This window comes from Cetorhinus maximus, chromosome 9 (assembly GCF_964194155.1).
Source record: "Cetorhinus maximus chromosome 9, sCetMax3.hap1.1, whole genome shotgun sequence".
In the NCBI taxonomy this organism is placed as follows: Eukaryota; Metazoa; Chordata; class Chondrichthyes; order Lamniformes; family Cetorhinidae; genus Cetorhinus; species Cetorhinus maximus.
The window spans coordinates 11,643,003-11,655,152 of NC_135887.1; the positions used below are offsets into that span (position 1 = coordinate 11,643,003).

The 12,150-nt window shown below is 48.5% G+C and overlaps 1 protein-coding gene across 8 annotated transcripts in view; it reads right to left on the reverse strand.

Moving 5' to 3' along the window:
* hnf1ba (HNF1 homeobox Ba) overlaps positions 1-12,150 on the reverse strand; it is a 107,216-nt gene that overhangs the window by 22,062 nt on the left and 73,004 nt on the right. For all 8 annotated transcript variants that reach the window (XM_078548046.1, XM_078548043.1, XM_078548044.1 and 5 more), the window contains 2 exons: positions 10,053-10,247; positions 1,778-1,896 (listed from right to left, as the gene is read on the reverse strand). In XM_078548046.1, the coding sequence (XP_078404172.1) occupies positions 1,778-1,896; positions 10,053-10,247 (314 nt within the window). The remainder of the gene's footprint in view (positions 1-1,777; positions 1,897-10,052; positions 10,248-12,150) is intronic.

Genomic DNA, 12,150 nt, shown 5'->3' on the forward strand with positions numbered 1-12,150 from the left:
TAAGATTGAGAGATGCAAATTTCCAGAATTCGCCTTTCTCATCCAGTACCTTTGCCATTGTATCACCGACAAACTGTGGAGCTCATCTTCAACAGGAGGCTGTGTTATTGTGAAAATATCTGTTTCTTACTTCTACTCCAGTTAGCATACTCCATTTGTCAAGGGTCTCTGAACCAGGGCCTATGCTGTGATTTTGCCACAGGGCTATGGGTGAGGAGGCAGGCCCCAAGTGTACCTCAGTCAGAACGGGGATCGAACCACGTGCTAACTGTCTATCCAACTGAGCTAACCGCACCCCCCTCACCACCCCCCTTGTTTCTTACTTTACATCTAATAAACTCACCCAATAAACAGCACAATGTAACGTGGAGCACTGATCAGCCATGACCAACTCTTTAAAAATCATATTATTCACTAAAGTTTGAAACAAAATGAAGTGTGTTGGATGAACTGAAGGCTTTTTCTCACTGGTAACACATTCAACAACATTGACAACAGCTTCATATAACATCTTTAACATACTAAAACATTCCTGGAGTGTTACCAATCAAAATCAGACACTGAGCTACATAAGCAGATTTTTAAAAATTCATTTATGGGATGTGGGTGTTGCTGGCTAAGACAGCATTTATTGACCATCCCTAATTGCCTTTGAGAAGGTGGTGGTGAGCTGCCTTCTTGAACCGCTGCAGTCTCTGTGGTGTAGGTACACTCACAGTGCTGATAGGGAAAGAGTTCCAGGCTTTTGACCCAGTAACAGTGAAGGAACGGTGATATATTTCCAAGTCAGGATGGTGAGTGACTTGGAGGGGAATTTCCAGGTGGTGGTGTTCCCATGTATCTGCTGCCCTTGTCCTTCTAGATGGTAGTGGTCACGGGTTTGGAAGGTGTTGCCTAAGGAGCCTTGGTGAATTCCTGCAGTGCATCTTGTAGATGGTACACACTGCTGCTACTGTTCGTTGGTGGTGGAGGGCGTGAATGTTTTTGGATGGGGTGCCAATCAAGTGGGCTGCTTTGTCCTGGATGGTGTCAAGCTTCTTGAGTGTTGTGGGAGCTGCACTCATCCAGGCAAGTGGAGAGTATTCCATCACTCTCCTGACTTGTGTCTTGTAGATGGTGGACCAGCTTTGGAGAGTCAGGGGGTGAGTTGCTCGCCACAGGGTTCCCAGCCTCTGGCCTACTCTTGTAGCCACAGAGTTTATATGGCTAGTCCAGTTCAGTTTCTGGTCAATTGTAACCCCCAGGATGTTGATCGTGGGGGATTCAGCGATGGTAATTCCACTGGATGGGGGATAGTTAGATTCTCTCTTATTGGAGATGACGATGATGACAGATTTTAAGGAGGAGATAGGGGCTGAAAGGTTTAGGGTGGGAATTTGAGAGCTTAGGGCCTTAGCAGCTGAAGGCACATCAACCCCATGTTGGAGCGATTAAAATTGGGGGTGTTCAGAGATCACAGAGGGTTTTGAGGCTAAAGGAGGCAGAATCTGAAAACAAGGATGAGAATTTTAAAGTCAAGGCAGTGGGAAGGCGATGGGTCCATCCAACTCACTCCATTATTCAGTTCCTGATTTTAAGGAATAAATTGATTCAAAACAATTGTTCAGTGCCAATAAATACATAGATCGGTTATATGCACCATTCAAATCTAGAACTTTGCCTCAATCTGAGCCAACGTGCATCCGCAGCACATTAACATCCACCTTAGGACATGGTTTCTAAATGACACAGGCTGACAGCCAATACTATCGCGTCAGTAGTTGCTGAACTTGGTTACCTGCTTGCTGGAGGACATGCTCGCTAGTGCACTGATGCTGCCCGTATCCGCGACGACCATGGCTGATGGGAACCGTGCGGTGTGGGAATACTGGGGAGGATCTGGTTTGTGCGTGTACACTGGAAGGAAACCAAAACAAAACAGCAGTGTTAAGACGAGTTACACCTTCATCAAGCCCCACTCCCCAAACCGATGAAGCTTTCCCAATCTGTGCTTGTTCCCGTGCTCAAAGACAGATTCGGACACCCTTTCGCGATGAGAATAGGATACTCTACTTCCACATTAACTCATGTATTCCAATGTTTGATTTAAAGCAGCTAGTAATGTAAAACATTTTTTATGTCAAGTAAAGGGGTATTATGGATTGGGAATGTTTAGCACTGACTGCTGTCACCAGGACTGCACACAAAGGCAGGTATAGAGACAGCGTCAATGATTCAGCAAGGTTATGGTGCCGCCAATCATATCTGGGGAGACAAATTGGTAAACTTTCTTTGTAAAGGAACTTAACAAATTGGTGACTGTCAGGCAAAAGCACCAGATACAGGTTCAGCTGTTGAGCAACAAGAGGGGATTCTGGTCAACACCGACGGTACGAGATGGACTAATAGCAAATTGGCAGCCCATTCTCACCATTAGCGTCAATGGGAAAGGAAGCCAAGCCCAGTATAAATGGTGCACTGATTTGTTACCAACCCATTTTACGCTACAAATGTTAGACAAATTTCTCCTCCCCTGCAACATTCTCCTCTCCCTCCAGGTGCAACCCATATGTCAGAGGTTCTGGATCGCAGTGTTTAGAGGTTTGAAATCCACCCATCGCCCACTCCACATGTGGCAGCATCAGCCCTTTAACTGCAAGTTTTTTTTTTAAAGACAAAAGGAATCGGGTTAAGTTCCTCCAAAAAGAGATAAACAATCCATTTTCCAAATGCTACAAGTGAAATATAATGGGGCTGATAATACACTGGCAAGTGGCCAGTGCATGGGAGCACATCAGGTTCCTGTTCCCCATTATGCTGGGCCTGCAGAGTTGAAGCTTAGAAATTCTAGCACACCACAACGTTGGCACCTAACACAAAGGGCAGTGGGGAGCTTTGCATAAACTATGCACTGCTTTAATAAAATGAACAAACCATAAATAAGTATTGCTGAAGGGAGTGATCTTTAACTGCGGTATTCCATGCATTGCGTTTGTTACTCTAAACACATCGGCCCAGATTTTGCGGTCAGCAGGGTTCATGCTGGTGGCCTTGAAGAAAGTTCTCCGCAAAGTTCTGGCGATCACTGTGACATGGTTTTCCTCTCAGTTTAAATCTGCCACCATGTTGTGGGGATAGCTTGGCAGCAAGTTAGGGAAGTGACCTATCACATTGAAGCATTTACACAACAAACCAGGGGCAGGATTTTGCCCTTGGCAGGGGGGGGTTGGCAGGGGCGGGCAGGGGTGGTTGGGAAGCTGACTGCTGCCCCCAATCGGCACCACACCTCGATTTTACGCGGGTGGGCCAATTAAGGCCTGCCCAGTGTGGAACGCGAGCGGAACAGCGCGCTGACTGTGCTGGGTTGGGGGGGGAAGTGAGCAGGCCTAGGGTGAGCTTTGTACATACGCGCGAAAGAGCGCTGAAATCTCCCTGAGGCAGCTCCATGCCTCAGGGAGATGAAGCGCTCTTTGAAAAAACTTAATGAACAAAAAAATGTCATAAAACATGACCCTCATCTGACTCTGTCACATGAGCAGGGACATGTTTTTAATTCAAGTGTAAAATTTTTATTTGATTTTTATTTGCTTTAGGAAACCTCATCCCGCCCGTGGATGAGGTTTCCTAAACAGTGCAAAGGCCGCTTGGCGTTTTTGCCTGCCCTCCAACCGTTAGGTTGGACAGGGGGTGTAAATTTGACATTAATTACCTTTTTAATGATCTTAATAGGCCTTTTAATTGTCGGCGGCCTTGCTGCCGACTCCGGTGTGCGCCTGCCGAATGAAATATTGTGGGACTACGCGGTGACATCGGGACACTCGCCCGACATCACCGCGTGTCATTTTACACTCGGCCGGGTTGGGCGTGTGTCCGCCCGCAGAGCTCAATCTTCTGCCCCAGGAAACCACTGAACCCCTTCACTTTTAATTTAAATGTTCAAAGTGTGGAATAAAATACTATGATTGGATTAAGGTAGAAACTACAATGAAGATAAACAAACGTTAGAAAAAAAAATGAATAAAATTCCGTTTTGAAAATGTGTGGAAATCTTCAAGATTATGGAGAAACTTGACATTCCACAAATATAACACAACTTTTTCAGGGCTAGTGAGGGTGTTCGTAAGTAATTATGAACTTAGCACCCTGTTAAAAGCTCGGTTACTCCTTATTCAACAGTGTGCAACTTTTTCCAGCATTTTTACAGTGAGACTGATTGCATTAGAATGAAAGTTCTCACCAATTCATGACTGCAATGAGATTGTAGCCTATGGCAACTTCCATATTACACCATGTGGAAGAGCCTTGAGTCATTGACAACAACTTCTGAATTTCTGAGTCATTCTGCACATGTTGGAACTCCCAAAATTGCTGTCAGTTTCAGTGGAGACACTGAGAGTTTCACCGTCACTCTGGGTCATTAAGAGGATCAAACTGGTCTCTGTTATTAGACGATAGTGACTGCTCGGTGACATGTTCTCAATCCAGTTTTTATCAAGTTGATGGCCTTCCTCTTTTGAAGTATTCCATCAGTTTGGTGTTGTGTGAAAGAGGAAGAGGGAAGAGACTATTTTCAATAATCCTTGAGTCACACTTGCAGTGGGCCTCAATAATTCTACAGAAGAAAAAAATACGCATTCTGGATACAAGTAATAAAAACTTTGCTTTTAAGCGATGGGCCTAGCCCTAAGGTAAGCCTGTTTGCCTATTGAGAGCTACATAGATCTCCCCCCTTAATACGGAAGTTAAGTGCTTCCTCGTCATAATCTCAGCCACGTCTATTAAAGGGGCCACGTGTGCAGGTCTTCCTGTCCCTTCACCTTCATTCATGAAGAAGTGTTTGGCAAAACTTTAATTATTCAGCAGCACATTGTTTTGCTTTATAATGACATCACGATTTGTGGCATCACTCACAATGTGTATTGACAAAGAAACAAAATAAGGATTTTCAAACACCGCATGTGGTTGGCATCTCGTTTTGACATTAAACACCGAGGGCCAGGATTCTCCGGCCCCGTCATGGTGGGACCCACCGCGAGGGAGGCGGCGGCCCAGCCAAAGGTCCGTTGACTTTTGGTGGGACCGGACGATTCCCGTTAGGGGGCGGGGCCAGAAAATCCCGCCCTGGAAGAACATTAGGGCCTGAATTTTTAGGAAGGCTTCCCCACTGACTCCGACTGCCCGCAGCCATTTTACACTCAAACGAGCATTGATTGGCAGCAGGCGGGACTTCCGCCCATCGCTCGGGAGGAAGCCCCGCCTTGGAGAGCTGCTGGCCAATCTGATTGGCCAGCGGTTCTCCGATTCCTGCAGCAACTGCGTCGCGGTGGCCAGGAGATGAACTGCGCGGAGCCGCCTGGGACTAAAGGGGGGAATTTTCCGTTCCGGCTGGCACCGGGCGCCGTGGCGGGCATGAGCGGACAATATGGCGGGAAGGCCAAAAATCGGCTGTACGCTGTCGTGAAACACGTTTGCAACCGTCCGCTCTGCCCGTCAATGGTGCGCCACGTTTCCCGTCACTGGACATGGGGAACTTCGTTTTAATACATCTGGATATCATTATAAGCCCAGCTCGCTGGAATCATCCCCCCCTCCCCCACCCAACGCTGGATCATCTGAGCACACCGACTTGTTTCACTGCAGCGTATATAAGGCATGCACCTGGCAAGCTGCACTTTGAGGGAACTCGGAGGTGAGTGCACAGTAACGTTGAGCAGCGCTTGCGATAGTCGCCTGTTGGACCTTAAGGTTGAGGCGCCGCGCATTTAGGCGAGGGCACAGGCAAGTCTCATTTCCCCGGCTGTCTGACAGTGCAGTGCCGGGACAAGGGCTGCCCTGCGGTCGAGGCGAGTTGGGGGGAGTGGGTGGGCAAGGGCTGCACTACAGTTGATGGCAGTGCTCAAGTATGTGTGGCGGAGGAGGGCAGGGAGGGAAGCCACCACGCATTAGGGAAATCTTGTATAAAGTGACCATTCCTCCGCAGCTGAGACAGTTCAGGCGCAGCCACATTGACATGCTGGGAGTCAGGCCTCTAACCTATCTGTCCACTCAAGCAATGCAGAGGCCTGAAAATGCCACCAAATGCTCCAGAGCTTTTTACCTGCAGGCACAGACTGCAAACTACTGTGCATTTTAGTGGACAGCAGAACAATTGTACGACTGTGGGCGTTGTCCAATCCCCTTGCGAAAGTGGCCATGGAGCAGTGATTGGTGGAGACGCTCATAGCCCCTTTGCAATGTCATCATTCAGATTTGGACCAGTATCCCCCATGGTTCAAGCTAACAGTGCAGCCTTGCAGTGTGGGTTAGGAGAATGCCTGTGCCTGAGCTGAGAGCACAGCATGGAGTCCAATGGGCAAAGCTGCCGTCAATCGGTCAGGTGGAGTGGAGGGGAGGTGGGTGGGTGGGTTTGGGGCAGCCATGCAGCGCACTAATCTCTGGCCATCCAAATGGGGCCTTCAGACTTAACCAACGTTCATAGTACACCCAAGCTAATCCACGCATCTCTCTCTTTCATCCTGCAGAAGGAGTACATCAGGAGCATGGAGCCTGGTGAACTAGCTGTATGCCTCGTGGCATACAGAGAGCGAAGACAAAGGAAAGAGGGTGACAGAGGCGCCTAGCTGGGAAGAGGGAGGAGCAGCACCCTCAAGAAGAAGGGATGGTTGGGGCTCCTGCGCACCCTGCTGAAGAGCCACAGTGAGCTGTCGCTCGTGTGCGCCTAGCCAGGGTCTATAGACACCGCCTTTCATTCCTGCAGGTGACCAAGAATCAGTGCCACCAAAGACTGCGTATGTCCAGGGAACTGATCAGTCACATGTACCAGCTACTGCAGGATTTGACACATGGGGACATCCACTGCCAGTGGCCATGCAAGTGACCATGGCGCTCAATTTCTACGCCAGTGGCTCCTTTCAGGGCTGCACAGGTGACCTCTGTGGGATCTCACAAGCCTCCACCCACAAATAAATCCATGAGGTCACAGACACCAACTTCACGAAGGTACACAACTTTGTGCATTTCACCCGGGAGCAGGAAGGCCAGGATGCAAGAGCACTGGGATTTGCCCAGATATCAGGTTTTCCACAGGTGCAGAGTGCCATCAGCTGCACTCATGTGGCGCTCAGATCTCCGTGGTATTAAGCGGTCAACTATGTCAACCACAAGGGCTTCCACTCGCTGAATGTTCAGCTGGTGTGTGACCACCACAAAATGCATCCTCCAAGTCTGCACATGATTCCTACATTCTCAATGGGTCTCAGATCCTGGACATCTTCCAGGGTCCACAGAGGCTGCAGGGTTGGCTCCTCGGGGACAAGGGCTACCCACAGAGGACATGGCTGATGACGCTTAGGCTTTCCCCCACTGGAGCTCAACCAGCAGCCTAAAATTGAGGCTGTGAGGTGGTGGGGGGGGGTGGGGGGGGGGGGGGTGGGGGGGGGGGGGGGGGGTGGGGAGCGAAACAGCCTCAACTGGGGCAAAGGCGAGCTCTCCGTCTCAGGCCTGTGCCCGCCCCAGTGTAAAAATTACTGCGAGGTCACGGCAGGCGGGAACCCCCGAGGGAATCCCGTCCCTGCAATTCCACGCTACCCCCTCCCCCCACCTCCCCCCCCACTCCCCCCTCCGGCCTAAAAACCTGCCGAGCGGGAGCGTAAAAATCCTGGCCGAAGAGAAACCCAAGAGGTACAGAGGCACCAGCCCTTCCCCCACCCTCTCGCTGCAGCCTCTCGCAGCTGGTCCTGGTGTTTGGGGAGGGGGACGCTCTCTGTGTCGCTCCCGATATGAGTTTATGTGGGCGACACAATATACGGGCCCCTGGATCTTAATTTTTTTCCAAAAATCTAATGCGGCCACCGTTCCACATCTGCTCCCAGTCCAGCGCCACTCCACAAGCGATAGACTGAGCTGCCAGGTTGTCTCAAGGCAGCTGTATCATCGCTTTACACATGAACGAAAAGTCTACTCACAACAATGAGTATTTAAACCAAAAAAAATATATACTTTCATAAAATCCCAGAAGCAAACGTCAGAGTGGATTTCGCGGTCGGCAAGAGGCACAACCTCACAGACATTAGATAAAACAGTCAGCGCTGCGTTATCTGATTTCAGATGAGGGGCGGTGATGGGGGAGATGCGTGCTATAAATTAATTCGGGGTGGAGGTGATAATAATCAGCCTCGTTTTTTTTCTTTTTTCCCCTGGTTCACAATCCAGTGGTTCAGGCCAGAACACTGGGTGAGAAGCCTGGCCTTGACTCTGACACCTCCCGGTTTAGGAAAACCTACCACAGTGGCCGTCTGGGTGTGTAATGGGCATTTAGCTGAGTAAGCAGAGGGCCACTGATGCCCAGAGAGAGCCAGCGCCCAGAGGAGCTGGGAACATAATTTTTTGCGTCAAAAAATCGTCCGGTCAATCATGACACCGGGTCAAGCTGACGAATCAAGGGTTTTTAATTAATGCTTGCCCGGAAAACAAAATCCTTCTTAAAGACAAGTTTCCATTTTATATAAACCGTTCCCCAGGATATTGTTGTCCACAGCAAGGCTGGCATTTATTGCCCACGTCCAGTTGCCCTTGAGACGCCAGCGGTGAGCCGCCTTCTTGAACCGCTGTGGTCCATTTGGTGAAGGCACAGCCACAGTGCTCTTAGGGAGGGCGTTCTAGGATTTTGACTCATCGGCACTGAAGGAGCGGCAACATATTTCAAAGACGGGGTGGCGAGTGGCTTGCTGGGGGGGAGGGACTTGCGGGTGATGGTGTTCTCAAGTACCTGCTGTTCTTGACCTTCTAGGTGGTGGGGTCTCAGGTCTGGGAGATGCTGCCAAAGGAGCTTTGATGGCTCCCTTCAGCACATCCTGTAGAAGGTGCACTGGGGTAGCGAGGAGCAGGACAAACCATAAAAGTTTACAACACAGAAGGAGGCCACAAAGAATAAGAGGAGGAAGGGGATGTCAACCCAAACACAGGTCACATGTTAAAATATTTCTTTGTTTGTATAATATTAATAAATTCCCTCCATGTTGCCTGCGGTAAGCTGGTGGATATTTTCTATACACACAGAGATTCCCTACCCTCACTCCACAGAACCATCTAGTGGCAACAGCATGTAACTACACTATGACGACAGATGCAACAAAATTGAAGGCAGAATATTGGCACAGCAAGTTATGATTCAGTTCTGATAGGGTTAATATGACACAAAATAAATACATATGAGCAGCTTTATTGCTATATTGGTTTAGGGCTCTGATCCTGCCAGTAGTCTGAGGGTTAATAGCCTCTCATAAAGACCTCCTCAAGGTCACAACATAAATTTTATTTTCAAAATTAAATGCCAGCCCCAGCAAATCCCGTCGTTAAAAAAATATATAGTACTTAACTCCTAGTCAGGAGGCTGTAGGCCTGAGCCCTAGCACGGCCTTGCACTTGAGTTTGGCTGGCCTTAGTTGGCCTGATGTTATGGCTGGGCGGTGAGCTCTTAGCAAGATCGCAAAGTTGAGTCTGGATATGCCAAGCCACTCGGCCTATTTGATTTCATTCTTCCAGGATACTAATCCTTGGCTTTTGGAAGAGCACTGGTATAATTCACCTTACAAAAGGGCTGCCAACCTCATGCTTGACCTCAAACGTGCTCGTTTTCATGCACTCTCTCACCCCACCCTGCCCCCCCGCCACCCCCACCCCCACCATCCCCACCCCCGCCCCCACCACCGAGCCCATAGCCAGGAGCATCCGGAGGTGCATGGGGGAAGGCTCTTGAGGAACCCCAGTTACAGACTCTCCGCGAGAGAGAAAACTCCCAACCTAGCTTCAGGAACAGAAAACAAAAACATTCCGGCCAAGGCAGGGGTGTAAAACAAAGCCCAAACTGTACGTTTGACTTAAACGTAAAGACGATTAAAAAGGAAAATCTCTGCAGTTTACTCCATCTGCGTGTGGCTTCAGCTGGTAACTAGGCAAAAGACGTTGCCCGTTGGCACAGATTTAAAACAGTTAATCATCCGACTTTCATTACACTGTTAGGCCCTTTTTATTGAACGCCCAGCCTCCCACTCCGAGCCATGACGGTGCCTTACTGTGAGAGTTCTGCAGCTGGGTCACTGTGGCCATGAAGGGTTGCTGTGACATGTGACTCTGAGACTGCTGCATGATTGGCTGCTGATGCGGACTGTGAAGCTGCTGTGAAAACTGCACAGGTTGTAAAGCTGCCAGGCTGCCCGCTGTGACGCTGTTTATAACAGGGACGCTCTGCCCTTGGGATGTGCTTATACCTGAAAATGCAAAAGACAAAAACAAAAGGAAAACCAGAAAACAATATCAATATCCTCAGCCGGAGCTTTTTAATAAAGAACTTGTCCACGTTAATTTTACACAATTATGAGGCGCTTAAAGGGGACCTGTAAAGCAATTCCCCCCATTGTCCATCTATTCAAAAGAAGTCAGCAAAAGCTGTTAGAAAGTGCTGCACAAGGGCACAGGACACGGCACCGTAGTGGTAATACTTTTTGGGGAGGCAAGGCAGAGGCCTAGACAGCTTTTTGTGAGCTCAAATCCCGCAAGTGGTGTTAGTGGTTTGGAATCAACTGTCTAAATAAAAGACGGGTCCCCCTTATCACTCGAATGAAGCAGGGTGATGTTTGCGGCGGGGGGGTGGGGGGGGGGGGGAGGGCGGCCTAGTGGTAATGCTGATGGAGCCTAGTAACCCCGAAGCCTGGACAAGAACTCCACGAGAGTTCTTCAAATCGTACCATGACAGGGTGGGAGATTTTAAGTAGAAAGTTCTCCCACAAGACCCCACCTTTAAGTGATAGTGTACTGACTGAGGATCGGGGTTGGGGGAAGTACGGAGTGAGGCGTCTCACGGTCTGGTGCTGAAGTGGATACTGTTTCTAATTTTCCTAAGGTCCCCTGGTTCAGATGCTCAGTGCAGATTCACAGCTGGCACAGGATTAGAAGAGACCATGGACTTGGAAAGCCAACTGAGAACTTACAGAATGAGTTGGACAGGTAATTAAAGGATACAGGTTCGAACTAACAAAAGATCATTTGGGATAGATATCAGTAAGTTCAAATAGTGATTAAGGTAATAGGCTTCATAAGGAGCAGGAGCAGGATTAGGCCATTCAGCCCCTCCAGCCTGTTCCGCCATTTAACAAGTTCATGGCTGATGTGGCCATAGCCTCACCTCCTCTTTCTTGACTGATTCCCATAATCCTTAACTCCCTTATAGTTCAAGTCCAGAATGAAAAAACAGTAAAAACTGAGCAATAAGAATACTGGTCCGAAATGTTTTTCCTATTGGGAAAACTTTAGGTTGAGTAAATCATGGAATCATTTGGTTAACAATTGGACACTGCAATGTGCATTTCATTGGGCGGATGGATTGTGGAAGGTTGATTGGTCTCTGTGATACCCCTCATACTTACACCGTCAGTATTCAAAGATGTTCTTGGGATGTAGACAATGCTGTCAACACTTCACTTTCTGTCACCCCTAATTGCTCTCTGAGTAGTTTACTGAGCTATTAAGAGTCAGTCGTGAAGTGCAGACTACAGTGTCTAGCAGGTCAGATCTGTTAAGGTGAACAGATTCTCTTCTCTGAAGGACAATTAGTGAACCAAGAGATAAAAACAAAAAACTAAAACCAGTTGGGTTTGGAATGAGAATCCAGCAACTCTTATGGTCATAACTGAGGAGGGAGTTTCTGCTTTACTTGGGAGTCAGATTGAGCCTTGGCTCTTCATTAATGCTACAACTTCCTGGTGCTGGTGTGAAGCAAGGCCATTTTGTACCAACACTAAGGATCTAGTGCAAATGCAGCCAAAATCATTCTTAACTCATTGTTTTTCGTTCTTCCACATAGTACATTTTTAATAAAATTAAATTGATTTTTCTGGTTGATTTTCTTATCTCTTCTATGATGGGATATTAAGATAGACAAGGGTCCTGGTTCAGAGTCTTGCTCCACGGGAATGCAGCTCAGGGAATCAGGGCTGTCGAGCTCCATGTTCATGCCAAGCAAATCCCACACTGGCATTGCAAATCCCACACTGGCATTGCAAATCCCACACTGGCATTGCAAATCCCACACTGGCATGCAAATCCCACACTGGCATTGCAAATCCCACACTGGCATTGCAAATCCCACACTGGCATTGCAAATCCCACACTGGC